We start from the raw sequence: 20336 nt of genomic DNA, 5'->3' as shown, positions 1-20336 counted from the left end.
GACACAGGCTGAGAGTATTAATAAATAGTCTTTTTTATCAACACAATTAAAGTCAATAATCCCACATTCATATTACGATTGACTTCACAGGTGCAGTGAAAAGCAAATAACTAATAAATGAAGCAGCGATTTCGTGACGGTCCACATTTATTCCATTTTACAATACAGCACCAGAACATTCTGACAATATACTATATAGTCACACTGATTACAATAAAAATATATAAGCATATAGTATTTTTTAACATATAGTATTTTTCTCTTCTCTTAAATAAATTATCACTTTCATGATTTGAATACAGCACTTTTTTCTTTTTTTTTTACAACTGACAAATAATTTCAGTTTCATATATAATATTTTTATACTGTAATTTATCATTTTATAATTTCTAATATACACAGAGCATTTCAGAAATGGCAATACACATATATTAATGGAAATGGCATGTGGGTGAAGGTTAGTGTTAATAACACTGGCACTTGAAACAACTGGTCTGAAATACAAGGTCTTAGCTGAGCCCTACAACCACAATGAATCCATTGGCTAAAATTATGAGACAAAAGTTTGGTTGCTGGTAGTTCAGATCATACACACACATATTCTCACACACACACACACATTCACACACTCGCTATGTAAATGTTATATATGCCAACTACTGTAGTGAATGAATCAACATATTGATGTACAGACATAATAATTAGATTTTTTTTTAATCTGCACTCACTCACTGAGCATAAACAAATTCGCTGAATGTGTCCCTAAAGAAAGGAACTTAAGGCAAAAAGACTGCTCAAAAATAAACACATCTCCAAGATTATAGTATATTTATGATTGTATTAGAGTAAGATTGGTTCAGGTGAGGTACATAATTGTGTAGCAGCTCAACATGTCACTGAGTGACAAAGTCACCCTAGAAAGCTTAACTGGTAATTACAAAAAAAAAATCACTTGTTCTCATCTGTAATACAAATTTGATAATACCTGAAAACAGAAGGGTGTGCCGACACAGACTGAGGGTTTTCCGTGCAAAAATGGAGTGGTCATGACAGATAAGCAATACTCAACAAATCTGGCAAGTGCTGTTAACAGCGAGCACCCCTCTTGATAGATGTGTTTCTTAATTACAGACAAAAAGACAAATATCTTGTGCTTTTCAAGGAATCTCTATTGGTAATGCCATCATTTAGGTTTCTCCCGCCATTAATATGTATTCATCTGACAAAAAGTTTTAATCAAAAAAGGCATATTTCAATTCAGACATATAGCGGAGTAGTCCAAGGTTAAGAACCTTGCTCAAGGGCCAAATAATAACTCCATGAGATTTGGATGCTCAACCTTCTGATCACTAGCATAGAATCATCATTTTTAAGGTACCCGTGGTTCCCGGCTATCTTCCTGGGGTGCCCCTGCCATGAACATTGTGTTTTTACCCTGCTTGAACACACCTTATCCAACTAATCAGATAATTAAAAGGACCTTCCTGATGCAATATGGGTAAATTGGAGTAGGAAAAACCCTCAACTGCAGGGCTCGGGTATTCCATGATCAAGGCTGGAAAGCACTATATTTCTTTATAGTTGGGGTCTTTTAGAATCATGTAACTAAGATTTATCTGCAGAAGACTGTAATCTACCGTGGATATTTTTTAAATTTCTTTTCCAGTGTGTAATTTGTCATTGGGTTTTATTGCTCTCAAGCAAATTAAATAACATTAGAAAGGATATTTGTCCAACCCCTGACCTGGACCTAAATATATAATTTGAAAAAGAAAAAAAAATCACTCAAGTGGTCTTTTGATTAGACAGTGGAGAACAAATGGTGAAAGGCTATCATTTGTTCTCTATGAGGATCTGGACCTTGTGAACCAAGTCTCGGGCCATCACCAGAAGCTGTGGGACATCATGCCGCTCAGCCATTTCTGAAATGAAACATAATTGGGTGTAGAATCATGTTATTCCTTCATCATTCATCTTCGGTAACTGCTTTATCCTGGTCAGGGTTGCAATGGATCCGGTGAGTGTGGGGTGCCAGTACATGGCAGGGCACCATGGATACACATTCACACACTCATTTACAGCTAGGAGCAATTTAGCATTGCCAATCCACCTACCAGCATGTCAGAACCCAGAAGAAACCCATGCAGATATGGAGGGTACATGCACAGAAACTCCATGCATACAGTAACTCGAGCTCAGGATCAAACTGGGGACCCTGGAGCTGTAAGGCGGCAACACCAACCGTGATAGCATGGGAATATTGTCAGTACAAATGTGTAAACGGCCACATTGCCCTTTATAGGCATCTTACCATTGAAGAACTTGATGATGTCAGTGAAGTCCATGTTGTTCTCCAAAATGATGTCCCTGTATAACTCAACCAGTGCCAAGGCAATAAACAGCACAAAATGGCCAGAGGAGATAGTACGGGCCGCCCAGATGGTCTCCCATACGGAGAACACGTCATCATACACCATTTCTTGAGACAGACAAATAAGATTTATTTATTTTGTGATATAAAGTGGTATTATTTTGTGCTGGTATAATTAAGCCATAATTGTTTGACTTTCACCTGTAGTCTTGTGCATCTCTACAAGTGATCTTACCTCTTTTAAAGTCTAAGAGGAACCATCGGTAACAGAAGTAGAAGTGGGTGTAGTCTCCATTCTGTTGCATCAGCTCAAAAAGCTCAGAGTCAAGAATCTAAACATTCAGAAAACAAACACTCTTGTAGAAAAATAATTAATCTCAGTGCTGAAGAAATTTGCTTCATGTAGTCATACCTGAATAAGGGAACGCATGTTGGCAAAGTGGGTGTCCATTGCTCCGCCATGAGGAAAGTTCTGATTCATTCTTTTCATGAGCTCTGTAAAACAGCTAAATGCCATGGCCTCTGAGGGAAAAAAGAGAGGGATAGCAAAACTGTGAGTCAAATAAACTCAAAGGCTTGGATAATATGGCTAGACAATGATTCATTTGTTATTTATAAGCAGTAGGGCAGCTTGGTGTGAACTTACCATCATCAAGAATAACAAGCAGAGGCGCAAGCAAGTCACACATTCCCTGTACATAGCCGATATCTAGATGCTGCCAAACATAGCTGTGAGGAAAAAAATGTAACAGAAAGGAAACAAACTTAGGCACATTTGCAAGTAAGTTGAATGCTTCATATAGTCATATAACATTATTTCACATGAATAAAAGCAAGGTCTGTCAGATTTACCTGCACATGATGTTGCGTAGCTTCTCCAGGTTGGCAGTAGTAAAGTACCAGTAGTTTCTATCGCATCTTTGGACGTCTTTGTCAATACGGTGAATATTGAGGGTGTACAAGTCTAGCAGCTCTTGCTATAGAGTAAAACAGCAACAATTAATAAACATAAGATGCATCTGGCATTTGCACATGAGCATTCCAGCAGAAAGACACCAAAGGACATGAAAATGTTTTTAAAGTTGATAGATGATGTCAACTAACTTACAGAGTAAGTAGTTCCAATAGAGGACACTGGAGATGCAACATCATTTTTATGGTCTCCAACAGCTAGAGAGTCTGGTTTGGGGAACAGACTCTCCATCTCTGGCTCTTCCTCAGACAGGGCTGATTCAGTGGCATCTGGGCTGGTGTTCTGACCTGCCTCCATGCACAGCTCCAGAGCAGGCATACCTACTGCAGCCTTCTCTGGTGGCATCGTCAGAGCCAAAGGAGGACCCAGTGTAACAGGAACATTGGCCAAGATATCCTCTGAAGGCATATAAACCAAAGCAGCTGGGATTTCCTCCATTTCCAGGGCAGATGGCGAGTCATCAGATGTATCTGGAGATTGTTTCGATAAAGACATAATGGAAATACAGCCTTCAAGCAGAGGTTCATTCATTTGTTTCATTAGTGCCTTGGTTCTGTTGGAATCATAGGCCCAGTTCATTATAATTTTCATATCTGGCTTGTCAGCATTAGATGGATTGTTCATTACTAACTCAGAGAGAGGTTCAGGAGGCTTTGTTTCTTTTTCAGAAGGCTCCATGTGAGAGTTGCTAGTCGTCTCTGATTCAGAAAGGGGTTGAGGAGGCTTTATTTCTTTTTCTGTAGGCTCCATGTCAGGGGCACTGGTCATCTCTGTTTCAGAAAGAGGTTGAGGAAGCTTTGTTTCTTTTTCCAAAGGCTCCATGTGGGAGTCACTGGTCATCTCTGTTTCAGAAAGAGGTTGACAAGGCTTCATTTCTTTTTCCGTAGGCTCCATATCAGGGGCACTGGTCATTTCCATTTCAGAAAGAGGTTGACAAGGCTTCATTTCTTTTTCCGTAGGCTCCATATCAGGGGCACTGGTCATCTCTGAATCAGAAAGTGGTTGAGGAGGCTTTATTTCTTTTTCCAAAGGCTCCATGTGGGAGTCACTGGTCATCTCTGATTCAGAAAGAGGCTGAGGAAGCTTCGTTTCTTTTTCCAAAGCCTCCATATCAGGGGCACTGGACATGTCTAATTCAGAAAGAGGTTGAGGAGGCTTCATTTCTTTTTCCAAAGCCTCCATATCAGGGGCACTGGACATGTCTAATTCAGAAAGAGGTTGAGGAGGTTTCATTTCTTTTTCTGAAGGCTCCATGTCAGGGGCACTGGTCACCTCTGATTCAGGAAGAGGCTGAGGAGGCTTCATTTCTTTTTCCGTAGGCTCCATGTGAGGGGCACTGGTCATCTCTGTTTCAGAAAGAGGTTGAAGAAGCATTGTTTCTTTTTCCAAAGGCTCCATGTCAGGGGCACTGGTCATCTCTGAATCAGAAAGAGGTTGAGGAGGCTTTGTTTCTTCTTCCCAGAGCTCCAAGTGAGAGCCATTGGTGATCTCTGAGCCAGAATGAGGTTGAGGAGACTTTGCTTCTTTTTCCAAAGAATCCAAGTAAGGGTCATGTGTCATCTCTGCTTCTGAAAGAGGTTGAGGAGACTTTGTTTCTTTATCCAAAGGATCCAAGTGATGGTCATAGGTCATCTCTGTTTCAGAAAGAGGTTGAGGAGACTTTGTTTCTTTTTCTGAAGGATCCATGTGAGGGTCATTGGTCATCTTTGATTCAGAAAGAGGCTGAGGAGGCTGTGTTTGTTTTTCCAAAGGCTCCATGTGAGGGACACTGCTCATCTGTGACTTTGTGAGTTCTTCAGCATTTGCAGGTGGCCTTGTATCTGTGGTTTTTGCTTCTTCCACAGAACCCTCTTTAGTCAGTGCTCTGGGAGGATCACACGTGGTAGGTGTTTCTTTGTTTACTTGCATTACCAAAGCAATATTCTTCTCAGTTTTGTCCCTATCATCATTAAACTCCATGTTTATCTGAGTTTCTACCACCACTTGTGAGTTCCTAATCCCCTCTACGGATTTAGTGATCTCTTCAGCAGTAGTCTCTGATGATTGAAGTATTTGCTTGCTTTTCGCATTGCTATCTGAAGGTTTTGCCTTCTCTTCGGAAGGATCAGAAATTGTGCTTTCTACTGTTTCAGAAAAATTCAACTCAGATTTTTCATTTAAATCCCATTGAGGATCCACGGACTTGACTGTGTCAGTCCTGCTAACTTCTTTGGCACCTGAATTTTCTACTTTCTCATCTTCCTGCAGTTTGATTGTCTCATCTTCTGGAGGGAGCGCTCCTGTAGGTGATTTGATGAGATCCCCCTTCCCTGTGCCCAGAGCCTGTGAGCTCTGTTCTGCTGGTTCTTCTTTGAGCTTGTCTTCAAGGCTAGAGTTGGTTGGAAGGTCTACAGTAACCTCAGAGGCCACTGCTGATGGCTCTGGTAGTTTGATTTTGGTTCCATTCTCTTGTGTTGAAGCATCCTCTGTGCTTGGGGAGCAATCTGAGAGTCCAGATGTGACAGAGAAGTTACGAGAGGATGGATGTCCAGAGTCTGGAGAACTAGTGCAGTTGGGAAGAGTACCATTTGGAATTTTGGGCTGGGGCTTCTCATCTTTCGGTTTAGGTTCAGATTCGATTGGGTCAACCTCATCGACAGACCCAAACACCTGCAGAAAGTCAGGATAACTAGCAGTGAGACAAACTCTAATGGAACTTTGATGTAAAAAAAAAAATCTTGAAGCTTTAAGTGTGTCTGTTGGGTCACACCTGAGTGCTACTGTTGGAGTCACACTGGGAACAGGCATTGCTCTGTTTCTCTGAACTGCAGCTCTGGGATGACTGGACAGGAAAAAATTGCAGTGATGTACGCCTATTTCATTCATTCATTCATTCATTCAACTACTCATTATTCCCTCTAGCCATATATTTAACCAGATCTGCCATGTAGCACTAGTTTATGGTTAGTATTTATGTTTAAGAATAATTGATGTATTAGGTGGGCCTAGAACCCTGCATTGGATGTTTGAGGACATTTCCTACTACCACTGACACCAGCATCTCTGAGGGAATTAACCACAATTAGCAGTTGTAATATTCTGGACTATGACATCATGTGGCCCTTATCTTAATCAATATAGCTTAATCAACATTAGCCAGAGGTTTCTTGTCCATGTCTTACATCAGTGCTAATAGTGGAGTCCTGTCGTAGATCCACACTTGCTCCAGAAGCACACTTGGCTAGGGCAGCAGCATGTTGCTCCTTCTCACGCTGCCTCACTATGGCCTCACATCCCAGCCACTCACTCATGGTTTGCTCATAACAGGCCCGAACCTGCTCATCCACCTGCGGAACAAACCAGACTCAGGCTGTTTGATACCTCAAAGCATTTATTCATTTCTATCAGTTAGGCGAGTCTTCCACCATACCTCCTTTCTCTCATCAGGAGTCATAGTGAAGTGGTAGTGGCCTAGCAAGAAAGGCCATACCTCCTTACGCAGGGTGGGGTCTACACCACCATAGTACACAAGCCGGAGGAGTTCTGCCTCTTCATATGCCTACAAGGAAGAAAGCAGATGTGAGGTTAATTGGAGTATTCTGCATAATTGTGTGCTGCAAGCACTGCATTATTATGTACTTTCTGTGGAAAAAAGTAGGAAAAAAGTCAAAGGTTTGTGTAAGTCTCCTTACAGAACTATCTTGAAGAAATGTCTTCCACACTTCTGCAGAGAGCCCTCCTTTGGCATCATAGGGAATGTCAGGCTCAATGATAGTGGGATTGACCAGAGCAGAAAGATGTGTGCGGACTGTGGACAGGTGACGGCAGTAGGCCAACCCTAAATGGCAGAAAGTTATGATAAATTCATGCACCTTCTAAAAGTACTAGGGCTTATTCAAGACAATTTTGGAGAAGTTACATACAGCCATAGAAGGCACGAGAAATGATCTGGTACTTCATGGTCTCACAAAGTAATTTCAGCGGAGCCCTGCACAAAGATGAAGAAGTACCATATAAAAAATGTTTGCATTTGTATTTGTGTGTCTCTTTGTTTTGTAAAGTATGCACTGGTGTACTGCTTGTTTCATACTAGCCTGTCATGATTGCATCCATTGGGAAGTCCACTCTCAGAAGAACCATTCTGAGAGCAAGAGGAACAAGAAGACTTCCTTGGAGCAGGCTGCCACATGGTCATACTCTGGTCCATCAGCTCTGGGCCAACTGCATCATTATAAGAGCATCCAAACTGTAGTTACTTGTTGCATTTTCATCACCACCATTACCATCATCCTCAGTTTGCCATCGTTCATTATGTTCAAATATGGCTCTAAAGCAGGGGTCTTACCCACAAAGGGCCGGACTGACTGCAGGTTTTCATTCTAGGCACTCAGGAGCCACACATTATCCAATTTGTTTAATCAGTTGAGCTTGGACTTTATTAATTAAGTACATCTATTTTTCTAGAATGAATACCTGCAGCCATACCTGCTCTTTTGGGACAATACTGAAGACCCCTGCTCTAAAGTATGAGTATAAATTATGACTAAGGAAATAAACAGTGACAGACCGAACATGTTCTTTCTTTTTCTCCAAAAACATAGCGAACCATGAGGTCGATGGTGCACAATGGACATGTAGAGGTATGAGAGGAGGCTAGGGAGGATGTGATGCTGGGGCAGTATTGTAACCTACAGGAACAGGAAGGATGTGCACAACACAGGGTGGAAGGTACACACAAGATGGAGGAAAAGCAAATACTTCACAATGCCAGACCACACAACACAACATACAACCACATCCCATTTGATTTACCAAACTCCTGACTGCCTGGATATATTATCCGAAACACATAATCTGTTGCTTCATCTTCATCCTTGTCAGAAAATGACTCGCAGGAGCTGTGCGGGCTTCTTTTCCGTAATTTTGGGAAAACCTTTCCCTGTTAAATAACAAAAGTTGCATACATTTTACAGAAACAATCATGGTACTTTGCTAGCTATTAATTTATGACAGATTTGTTGATTTCCATGCCCACCTTTCCCCGCTGGGACCAGAGAGGAGGATCAAGCTGGCCGTGTGGAAGGAGTCCTGTCTCAAGACATGTGAGGAACTGCAGCAGATGGCCTCCTTTTGGAAAACGGAATGGAGGCCTCTGGATCCCATCCTGGCTCACCAACACCACAGTGCCGCCACTGTCCACTGAAGACAATATTCAGTTTGTGACGGTAGCTTGTTCAGACATATACACAATGAACACTGAAAGATGCCATTAATTTACCATGGATGATTTTACCTTGTTGATGGCAATGCAAATAGACAATTTCCTCTAGACGAATGGTCATTGCGTAATCCCAATACACACTGTTAAATGATGAATAAGTGCTTGTCAAACATACCCAGACAACAAAATTGCTATCATACATCTTCCTCTCTGTATTTCAGTAGTATTAAGATACTTCTACCTTTTTTCATAATCAAACTCTCCCATGTTGCCATTCATCAGCTGGTTTGGTGTCCACTTCAACGTCATTAGCTCTGCAGTCTGATGGAGAGATAGGTATCCTGGGATCGCTTCCATGTCATCTGTCTACAGGAATAGACAAGAACTATAGTAACATTGTTCATTCGGGCCACTCAGTTCAGTCATAATAATTCTGGAGTAATTTTAACAGGTTACATACTGGCTGGACTAGAACATTGTTCTTGCCAAACAGCAGTGTGGCTCTTGAGTTCTGATGGAGAGATTCCACATAGTCCCGAGCCCACAGCGAGGGCCTGTCATCCATACTACCACTTGACTGCCTTTTCTGGATCTACTCAAACAAATGCACATGGATTGCAGTGATGCATTTATCTGTAGTAAACATATTCTACATTTATATCCACATGTTGAAGCAGAAAAGCTGCAGTACTAACAAGAGCAGGGCGCTTGGTGGGCGAGTCCTGGCGGCAGTGGCCACTATGAATACGGTGTCTCTGCACCAGCTCGTCAGCCGAAGGATCTGTCCAAAAGTGGTTAGCTGTCTTTGCTTTAGTGTACTCCAGAGCGCAGGGACCAACTACAAGAGTTCAGGTGGGACAGAGATATTGTTTAAAAAATAATTTGCCCAGTTAAATGAATTAAAGCTCATAATTAGCATGATCTCATGTCTAGAATACTAACTCGCATCTGCCAGCTTTCATTTATAGGTTGTAGCATTAAAGGGCTTCAAATCACAAGGTGAAAATATTTTTGTGTACAATCATCTCACTATAGCATGTTTGATATGTAGAGTACTGCTAAAGACCCAATGGGAATGCTGTTTTTTTGCAGTATAACAACATATTCTGTACCAATGTATTATATATTGGTTTCTGTTGGTTTTACCCCAAAGGGCTGTTAGCTCCAGAATACCCTACCACATCCACTGCAGTCCAGAATAGTCTACCACTTCCACTACACTTGGTAAGATTTAAAGTGGTTAAATATAGAACCCTAAAAGTTTCTTTGGTGTTTCTCTTTGGCATAAATCTTAAAACTCTTATAGCAGAGGTTTCCTGATCAGTGAGGGTTCCTAGTAGAACCTGATTAGAATACTAAGAACCTCTAATGATCTCCTTGAGAAACTTTAAGAGTGTATCTCAAGGGTCTGATGGCAAAAGTTGGCAATGACTATTCCAAGGCTATTGTTTTACTCCTCTACCCTACCATGTAACTAAATGCACTTTGTTGACCATAATAAGCTTGGAAAATAATAACCGGCTTGATACCCAGTAGTGACGCAAGGATTGGTCCATCAACAGGATCCCTCAACAAAGCTTCTCTCTCATAGAATTTGCTGAAACAAAACAAAATCAAATATCTTAACAATGCAGCACAATAATCCTTATATGTAATGGATTGTGAGTGGAACAGATTCTCAACCTGCTGTTCTCCACCAAGTATAGAACAATCTTGTCAAGCACTTTCTCCGTCAGCGCTGTACGGATCCACAGATGTTTGATGGCTTGGGGGGAGAGGCTGGGAATCCGTGACTGCTTACGGATACCATCTTGACTCGTCTGAGATTGGTTCTGTCTAGAACTGTAGAATTGGATACCATAGTATAGTAACCAGAATATAGAGTGACTAGGTAGTCAAGTGTCAAGGTAACATGCAGACTACCTTTCCTCAAACCTAGAAGCATTTGGATAATTTGCGGGTCTCACTTGTTTTCGATGAGCTGTTCCAGCTCCTGCACCTTCTTGCACAGATCTTCAGCTGGTGTAAAGATTTTCCCCACCTTCAGGAAGAGTGCTGCCAACTTGTTAGTGCGCAGGAAGCCGGCAGCACGCCTCTTCAGGCCGTGCAACACGCAAGCTTCCACAACAGCTGAGAAAATATATTATGGTGTAAAAACTGCTATGTGTGCCAGTGCAATAAGTACACCAACAGATATGAAATGCCAGCATATTGAACTTTTATTTTATTATTATAATTTTTGGCACCCTATGTCCCGGTGGTTGTTTTTCAAGTCCAATACCAACAGCAAGGCTTGCTGTTGGTATTTTTATATTAATTACTTACTGACTGTACTGAAAAACACACTATGGATTGCTTCTTCTCTATATTTCTCCCTCTCTATCACTCTCTTGTCATAAGCAGATTGGTAGGTGGAGATGGTACAGCTTGACATTTCAGATTGTTGACACGCATGGATATGATCTCAGCCTTCGGGCAGAGCAGTGAATGTCAACAGTCATTAACCACCATTAGACTGGTGCAGGCACCTCTACACCACCAACTAACTATACCTACAAAGCACCCATTACATTATTACGTTGATGGTGGCAACTTTCCACCACAGTCAGATAGAGGGGTTTTACAACTATTGATTCTTTATAAGCAGCAAAAAAAAATTTTAAATTAATACGCTTTGTGATTATTACTGTACAAAAATATACATCAGTAATGACTCACATTATGTCCTCTACAACATACCATTTTTAACAAAGTGCGTGCCTACATTTATTCAAGGCTCTATCAAACACAGCGTGATGAAAAGTCAAGAGGTGACAAGCTTACCACAGAAAGAAATGATGTGGCTGCTCTCCTCGTGTACAAATTTCCGAGTTACAGCCTCCTCCATAATTTGCTTCACCTAAAAGGCCACAGGGGGAGGAAAATCATTTCACAGTAGACATTTCACAAACCAAAGGTTTCTTGTTTATTTGTTCCTTCCTGAGTTAAGAAGCTGAGAACGGTTTCTTGGGGAGGCATAATTACGCGTTGCCACTTGCAAGCGTGAAAAAGAAGCAAGAATCTGAAATATAGACTGCGAGGTGGACAGGTAGGCGTGCGTGTGCATCATCATTTCCACTACAAGTTTAGCAAGCTGAGGTCCCTGCTGGCTGTGAATCATATGTGATGAAGACCTGGCAGAGGCTGGGGTTGAAATCTCAAACCTCTACAGTAGTGCGTAAAACATTTTTAGCCTCCCAGACTTCACAGAGGAAAGCTTACAATTTCAGGCAACAGGAAGTGATCAGGAGATGAATGGGTATGATGATGACTAGATTTCAAGTGTGATTTTGACTGGCACATTTGACTGCTCCATTAAATCTCCACCAAAAAGGTCTTTAATAAACAGTAGCTTAACCATTTCCCATCTATGAACACATGCCAAGAAAAATGTGGATGTGAACCCTATACATCATGGTAGGGCAATAATACACATCCTATTCATGCCTTAAGTAAGGAATAAAACACAACATGGCATTCTGTTATAGGAAAATAATCAACAGTGGGGTGGCCTGATGTGAAGCCACCCCAAAATTTATTATTATCTTATAACAGTACACCCAAAATGCTTTATTCCTTTTATACTGCAGCAATTTGCCAACAATGACAACAATAAGTTTTATTTATTAAAGAATGACATGTACATTTTATCCATATATAGTTATGTTTAATGTTGTGGGATGTCTGCGAGTTAGTTCCTTTTATTACTTACTTTATAACAGCTATAAATAGTTGTTCCCTTACCAGCCTCTCTTTTTTCTCTGCAGTTGGTCACATTACTGACAAACTGCAATCTCCTCCATCCTAAAGGCTCTCCCTGTGTCGGAAAACTTAAAGGTACAGCTATACCTCTGACAGTTACAAAGCACTAACACTAACTCCTTCCAAAAATTCTAAATAATGTCTCCTCACAGAATACTTCGACATATCACCTATTACACACGTTTTTTTAATCCATTTATTTGGAGTATCTTCCATACAAGTATCTAAGTAAGTTGTTCCACTAGAAACAGTAACTTGCTACAAGTACATTAATATAAACCTAAAAATTCACCATGCAAAGTGTCTCTCAATATGCATTTCCATCCCTGTCTCTTGTCCCCACAGTCTCACGGGCAGGTCCGCACATGCTGTGACATGCTTCTACTTTTTGTTTTATTGGTGTAAAAATGCCATGCCATCACACCATTTGCAGTGTGAGGCTCACCCACGTTAAGTTATCCTCTTCTTGTGAATGATATTTCACTGCCACCACCACCGCTGAACTATATTTGAACATGAAGTGCTATTCAGTTACAGTGCACTGACAAAGCTCTGCTCTAGAGAAGCCATACTCCAATACTGCAACAGGCTTAGCTTAGCATTGCAAATAGTGGTTCAGAACCAACCACTATTTGCAATTATATTGCTACACAGGACATTTTCTCTGTATATCTGCCAACCTTTTTTTTTGCACACATGAAAGGAAATACATGTTCAGAGCATAGTGAATGGTCAGCCTCTGGATGGGTATGGGTTAATGTCCTTGCTCAAGGGCCCAGCCTTTGGTATTTAAAATTGCAAAAAAAAATATATATATATATATATATATATATATATATATATATATATATATATATATATATACACACATATGTGTGTGTGTGCTCTTCCAACATTTACATTATTTTAGTTATTTTAGGTTTATTATAGGGTCAATGTAAGAAACACTTTATATTTATTCAAGTTTAGCAAATAATCTAGCACTCACCAAGCAAAGAGAATTATTTTAAGTAAGTCATTTTTAAGGAACATTTAGTGGAAAATAATAAAAGAAAAGATCTGGCTGTCTTTTAGGGTCCATCTGATTTCCTACTGCACCCTGATTCCACCTTATAAGCCTGTTCCAGCTGCACAATTAATCATATTTGAATCATGATGCCATTTTTGCTATCTCAATTAATCAAACATAATCAACAGCAATACTGGGGAGCTTTGCTAAGATTTGCTAATTACTTAGCATTAGTAGAAGTTTTAGCTTTCAAGGACTATTAATGTGATGGATCACCAGTAGAATTTTAACTGAATCATTTATGCATTTGAAGGCATATAGGCTTATAATATGCAATGTGAAAAGCATGGTTCCTGTTTTTTTTATAACCTAATGATAGTACAGTACAACAATTTTGATCCTAAATTGGCTGAATAATTATGATTATAATGATTTTCCCTTATTGGGGAAATACACTCTCAGACATTTACCTTTCCATGTCACCGGTGTGGTACCATCAAGAGTGCATGTTCTTTAGTATGTAACATTTACCTGGGAAAGTCCATGCGAAATACCTTTAATTAGCTTTTATTTTTAAAGATTTCCAGGTAAAAGATACACACTAATCGTACAAAATGTGTCCCCTCCCCTTGATGATAGCACCCCAGCGACAAGGAAGAGTATAGTTTGGTACCTTTATTTCTAAGGATGTAATAGGGGACATTAAGAAACTTGTTTATTCTGTTGATGCTTAGTAGTGCATTGATTTTAATGAGCAAATGAAACAAAATAAATAGACTGGTTACTTTTTTCTAGAAATTTTTAGTGAAACCTGCACATATTCACAGGGTTCTTGATGTCCCAAATAGCTAAATACACACTATGTTGATGGATTCACATTTTAAAAACTAATACAGCAAACGAAATAAGGAGGTACAAGCAGCTTATGCATAGCCTAAAAGATGCAAATATAAAGGATGCAATACAGTAATGCAGCTCTGCTGTTGCAGTAGCTCACTCCACAAGGTCTTAGATGCTCATTAAATGTATTTTTAAATAAACAGGATCTCCATATTAACCAATTGCCAGCTATAACATCTACATGCCAAGAGAAATTCAGATGAACCCTGTACAGAATTATAGTTATAGGGCTATTACACACACATACGTACACATGACTTAGGTAAAGAATAAATGACTACAGGGAGTGCTGATATAGGAAAATAATCAATGAGGCAGTGGTGTGACATGGCCCAACATGAATGCACCCTGAAGTTCATTATTTTCCTGTAACAGCACGTTCTGGAGCGCTTTACTCCTCTTACTCCCCTGCAATTTGCCAACACTAACAATTTTTTGCTATCAACCCGTCCCCACTGGTATAGTAAAACTGCAAGTTAAAAAAATTGTTTATTCTCTTGGCGCTTAATATTGCAATCATTTTAGTAGGCTATTCTTTTATTCTTTTTAGTAGGCTAACTGAATAATTTTGGGGGGTGGGTTGAATAAAAAAAGGTGGTTTATTATTCAGGATATGTAATATATGTTTATTTTCCTGTAACGGCATGTCACAAAAATGCTTTATTTCTCTTATAACACAGCAATTTGCTATTTATTTACCCTGCCATACTGTGAAAGTAAGAGACATTTAGAAATTAGTTTATTCCTTTGATGCTTATTAGTGTAATCATTTTAATGAGGAAAAAAAACAAAGTAAATAGACGGCTTAATTTTAGTAGGCTGAATAATTTTAGTTGGAGATTGATTAAAAGGAGGAGGTTTATTATTCAGGATGTGTAAACTGCACACACGGATCGTGATGCAACCAAATATCTAGATACACACATACACACACACACACACACACACACACAACGCATGACTGCAGGCTGTTTTACTTTCCTGTAACAGCATATCCCAAAACACTTTATTCCTCTTACAACACAGTAAATTGCCAGCACTATTTAATTTATTTGTTTACCCTGCCCTACTGGGAAAGTAATATGGGTCATTAGGAAACTTGTTTATTCTGCTGATGCATTGATTTGAATGAGCAAAACACACTACTGTAAATAGATCATCTACTTTTCAGTAATTGAGTAATTTTACTGAGGGATTGAATAAAAGGAGGTGGTTTATTATTCAGGATGTAAACTGTAAACTGGACACATGGTTCATAATGCATCCAAACATCTGGATGCACACACACACTATATATATATATATATATATATATATATATATATATATATATATATATAAAATGGGATCCTGCTTTTACAACAGCCAAAACATGGAGGCACAACGCAGCAGGAGAGCAGGCCGATAGACTGCTGACGTATAAAGGAGGCTAAAATAAAGGATGCAGAACAGAAGATGCAAAAGAAAGGATGTGATAGAAAGGATGCGGTGGAGAAATGTGGCTGTGGCGCTGCAGTAGCTCAGAAGCTCAGTCACTCACCTCCTTTTTCACGCTGCGCAGTAACCGCTGACGCGTCTCCGCCTCTGCAAGGTAAACAAAACCCATATTTACACACACCACCACCCAAAAACCGGGCTTTTTCCTCACTGATGACGCTGTCGCATCACGGGAGACATGCACACCGGCAGCGCGCGCCATTTCCTACCTCCCATTTTTGCTCTATATGATCAGTTCTTGTTGATGGCAGCCTTCTTCTTCTCCTCCTCCTTCTTCTTCTTCTTCCTGAGATCACGGACGTACGGAAATGTGCGCAGGATCCTGTCGGTCACCGTGAAACGGTCACGGCGAGCGCGTGAGTCAGTGCCGCGCGCGCCCGGGGTGTGGCACCGACGCAATCCGGATTCGTTACATACAAAATCTCCGCACCAGCATCCTCCTTTCCGCACACTTAGCAGCCCGGTAATATCAGCAAGATCACACCGGGAACACATCTACGACTGGGTCATGTTGATGGCTGGGTCTGCAGAGCAGTCTCTCTCGCGCGCGCGCGCACGCACACACACACACACACACACACAAACACACACACACACACTCATACAAACACGCACTCCGGTTTCATTGGATGCACAAAAGCCAACCGTGTCTCAGGGAACGGTTTTGGCCCCGCCTCTTTTTCCGTGAACCAAGCTGCCGTGTCGATTGATGGGGACGTGAAGCGCGTGCGTCACGTGTGATTCTACGAGCACATCTTTTTTCTTCCTTCCTTTCTTTCTTTTCTCAAAACATGACTAAAGGAGCTTACAGGTGTAATGATACCTGAGCACCAACACATGACTGGACTACAACACCATGGACAGCAACCCCATCTAAATAAATAAATAAATAAATAAAGCAATGGTTGATCCAAAATGTGTCCTGAATATGCACAGCTTTGTGTTTTCCCTCAATCCAAGTCAATCGAAGCTTCAGTGTCAAAAACAAAGGCTGAACACCAACTGTTATTGTTGTTGTTGTTGTTGTTTACCAATGTCATATGACGCACAACTGATGGTAAATCTTGCTATAATAGGCCAGTTTGAATAATAATCTCTGGGAAATTTGAGAGTTTGTTTCATCATTATCCTGTGTAGAGGGTTGTCCAAAGCACAAACCTTGGCCAGACTTTTTTCTTTCCATGAACTAATGATATTGAATTCATGACACGAGCATACTTCATAAGGTGTAACCTAATGTTATGACTTTTTGTAGCTTGCCAGATGACAAATGAATGTTACTTAGGTGTGTGCTTTTTCTGTCTAATGGGGATCCTACTCAGGCCATAAACTGATGGGGAGCCACATTATGTCATTTTCTGTGGATGTGGATTAGTATTTCGCACCCAATTCCCAACCCAGTAAAATCATTGGGTCTAACCTGGTTAGGGTCAAACCCTGAACAATGGGGTGCCATTGTAAAAAGTCTTCCTATGACCCTAGGTGACCAAAGCACAGTTTGATTTCCTCAGTCTAACACACCTACGTAACATGATCATGAAGTGGTACTGTATGTGTACTTATTAGCAGAGAAATCACCAAACTGGACGTTTGTCACCCCCTTGTCACCTGCTTGTTCTTCCTTTGGGATTTTAAGTTTAGATTGTTTGTTCTGTGCCATTCTGGTTGCAGGACTCTCCTCGGTGTGACCTGTTCCTTGGTGATTTTTTCATGATCATGTAAAATTATGATGAAAAGTCCACTTTACACATATTATACTTAGTACACTACTGTTTACATCTTCAATCTTAAATAAACTACTTGTATGCTTCTTTCCAGAAAGATTGCTTCTTGTATAGGTCCAGAAGTACACTATATGGCCAAACGTATGTGGACACCTGACCATCACCCATATGTTCATGTTGAACTTCCCATTCCTGATTTAGTCCCCCTTTGCTGTTATAATAAGCTCCACTCTTCTGGGAAGGCTTTCCACTAGATTTTGGAGCATGGCTGTGAGGATTTGTGTTCTTTCAGCCCTGAGAGCATTAGTGAGCTCGGGCACTGATGTTAGGTGAGGAGGACTGGGGTACAGTCGGCATTCCAGTTCATCCCAAAGGTGTTCAGTGGGGTTGAGGGTCAGGGGTCTGTGCAGAACACTCGAGTTCTTCCACTCCAAGCTTGGCAAACCATGAAGCATGTCTTCATGAAGTTCACTTTGTGCACAGGGGTATTGTCATGCTGGAACAGGTTTGGACACAGACGTACCGTATAAACATACCGTATTAAGGATGGATTCTTAAACTGAAAAATTTTAATGCAATTCTCAAATGTAGTATTTGTTTTTAAAATCCTAAATGGTCTTGCTCCACCAGTGCTTTGACTGCAATACACATATAGTTCGACTACGGCCATTACAAGACATGACTCTGCAACACCATTAAGGAAAAAGTGTTTTTGGTCGGTCTACATTTTCATTTTACGCATCACACGATTGGTATAAATTTCCCACTGATTTAAGAGATTTGCAAAGCGTTAAAAAATAAAATAGTAAAATAAAATATTGTTGCTGGTAAATCAGGCGTGCCAAAAACATGTGGGGAAGCTGTATTCTGCAAATCACTGGTTCCAAAATTATTGGCACCCCTACTATTAATATTTAACGGTGCCTCCTTGGAGAAAATAACAGCCCTGAACCTCTTCCTGTAATATCTACCAGGTTTGGATACAGGGGGTCTTGGATACTTCTACATGCATGACATTTCAACAAAGTGCTGATTTTGTGTTGACTGGAAGTATATTTAGGTTAATTTTTTTATAGGATCCATCTATAGTTAAGGCTTAACCTCCTTGTAGAGGCAACCAGGATTGGGGCTGATATATAACAGATACAAAGAGAATTCATGATGCCATTAATCTTCACAAGAACTGTTATACAATCTGAATGATCTATTACCCATCACCATATTTCACAGTGGGTTTGGGGGCTTTTCTGGAATGCAATGCAATTTTTTTTTTAAATTTTTTAAATTCAGGTTTTGCTTTTTGTGAGCTATTCTAAGAAAGATACTCTGTGATGCAATCTCTTGTATAAAGCATGCTGTTATGAAAGTGGTTATGAATAGCTGATTATGAAACAACCCCAAGAATCAACTAAACTGTGCAATTCGGAAACTATGAATGTTGCCTACCTTGCCTCCTCTTCACTATACATATTTTATTAAGAGTGCCAATAATTCCGACCAGCACTGTATTTCACTAGTAATAGAAGCCTGATTATGCAAACTGTCTCAGTTATTTGCCCCAAACACCATTTTGTGGTTCTGGAGCAGCTATTTAAACTATTAAACTATTAAAATACATTACTTTTCTTTCTTTGGAGTCTTAAAGAGTCCATGCTGATGTATCAATCCCCACAAGTGTATTTAAATAATCCTTAATTTTCCATGAAGTAATTAGATGAAGTTAGTTATTTTGATCTCCTCTGTTCCATTGCATGTCCCCAACCTGTGATAAACTGTGATAACCGTAGAAGGAAATTATGAGCGCACAATAGGAACTCATTCTTTATTTATTTAGAGTAAGCCTAACTTCTCTGCAAATGAATAACATACAGACCAAAATGAGGAATTAGTAGTCTATGGGAGGAACTAAAAAAAATACACTCAGTTGCCACTTTATTAGGTAGATCTAGTTTATACCTTCACTCAATGGCCATTTTTTTAATCATTATATGCTGGTGCACACTGTAAGTGTACACTTATTGACTGTAGCCCATCTGTCTAAACATCTGTCCCATTCGTCCAGTGGAAAGAGACCTCTATAGGACACCATAACAACATCGGTGTGTGCTTACTGGTCACTTTATTAGTCAAGTCAAGTCACTTTTATTTATAGAGCACACTTAAAAGTGTCGGTCAATGTTCTGTACACTATTTCAAGGGGCCAGTCAGCAGCCAGGCAGCTCTATTTTGTATGAGCAGAAGACAGGACAGAGGTGACTGACAGAGTCGCATGTAGTGGGAATTACAGTAATCAGTGTGAAATCCATGAATAACAGTTTCCAGATCTTTAAATGATAAGACATGTTTTAATTTGGCAATATTTCTCAGTGGACATTGATATATGTGATGTCACACTCCACAGTATTGTCTAATGGCTGAGTATATCTTCTTTTTTTTTAACCTAGCCTACTAGGTTCAAATGTTATAATTTTATTGTGGCAGTTGTATAGAGTGTTTTACTATCAAAAAGCTTTAGTTGTGCTGTCTGTTTTATCTCTGCACCAGTGTTATTGTGGAGAGGTGTGAATTGTTTGCCCTTTCCCTTCCCCATCACCCTGCTCACCAGCAGCTAAACACAGAGGCACAATACTCTACACACAGAAACCCAACAGTGTCTTGACTAATCTTATAATAGACTTGCAGCGATAAAATAATTCATTCCGCTGGCAGAAAGGAATACCAGTGATGCCACAAATCAGAACCTTATATCAGTGTATTTTTATCTTTGAAAGACAGGGGTCACCCTTGAAGCTAGGTGTACCTAATAAACTGGCCATTCTAGCCAGTAATAATAATGACACAAATATTCAGAGCAGTTGTAG

The 20336-nt window shown here is 40.1% G+C and overlaps 1 protein-coding gene across 2 annotated transcripts; it reads right to left on the bottom strand.

The window, feature by feature from the left end:
- Window positions 1–129: 129 nt before the first annotated feature.
- sgsm1b (small G protein signaling modulator 1b) lies at window positions 130–16270 on the bottom strand. 2 transcript variants are annotated; one of them, XM_026943877.3, is made up of 25 exons: window positions 15961–16270; window positions 15795–15838; window positions 11368–11443; window positions 10512–10674; window positions 10228–10386; window positions 10074–10141; window positions 9240–9382; window positions 9005–9136; window positions 8786–8910; window positions 8617–8684; window positions 8359–8522; window positions 8136–8262; window positions 7418–7544; window positions 7247–7311; window positions 7016–7161; window positions 6754–6882; window positions 6506–6670; window positions 6094–6165; window positions 3480–5993; window positions 3224–3348; window positions 3018–3100; window positions 2784–2893; window positions 2607–2703; window positions 2312–2479; window positions 130–1922 (listed from the first exon to the last, which is right to left on the bottom strand). In XM_026943877.3, the coding sequence occupies exons 1-25, from the start codon at window positions 15965–15967 to the stop codon at window positions 1834–1836; spliced, it is 5166 nt and encodes a 1721-aa protein (XP_026799678.3). In that variant the 5' UTR covers window positions 15968–16270; the 3' UTR covers window positions 130–1833. The 2 variants fall into 2 exon arrangements, with proteins under 2 accessions (XP_026799678.3, XP_026799677.3); XM_026943876.3 differs by lacking the exon at window positions 15961–16270 and having other exon boundaries at window positions 15795–15860.
- Window positions 16271–20336: the final 4066 nt, after the last annotated feature.

Source organism: Pangasianodon hypophthalmus, chromosome 17, assembly GCF_027358585.1.
Source record: "Pangasianodon hypophthalmus isolate fPanHyp1 chromosome 17, fPanHyp1.pri, whole genome shotgun sequence".
Taxonomy (NCBI): Eukaryota; Metazoa; Chordata; class Actinopteri; order Siluriformes; family Pangasiidae; genus Pangasianodon; species Pangasianodon hypophthalmus.
Note: the sequence above shows the minus strand (reverse complement) of the source record. Positions and strands in the feature narration are given on the sequence as shown.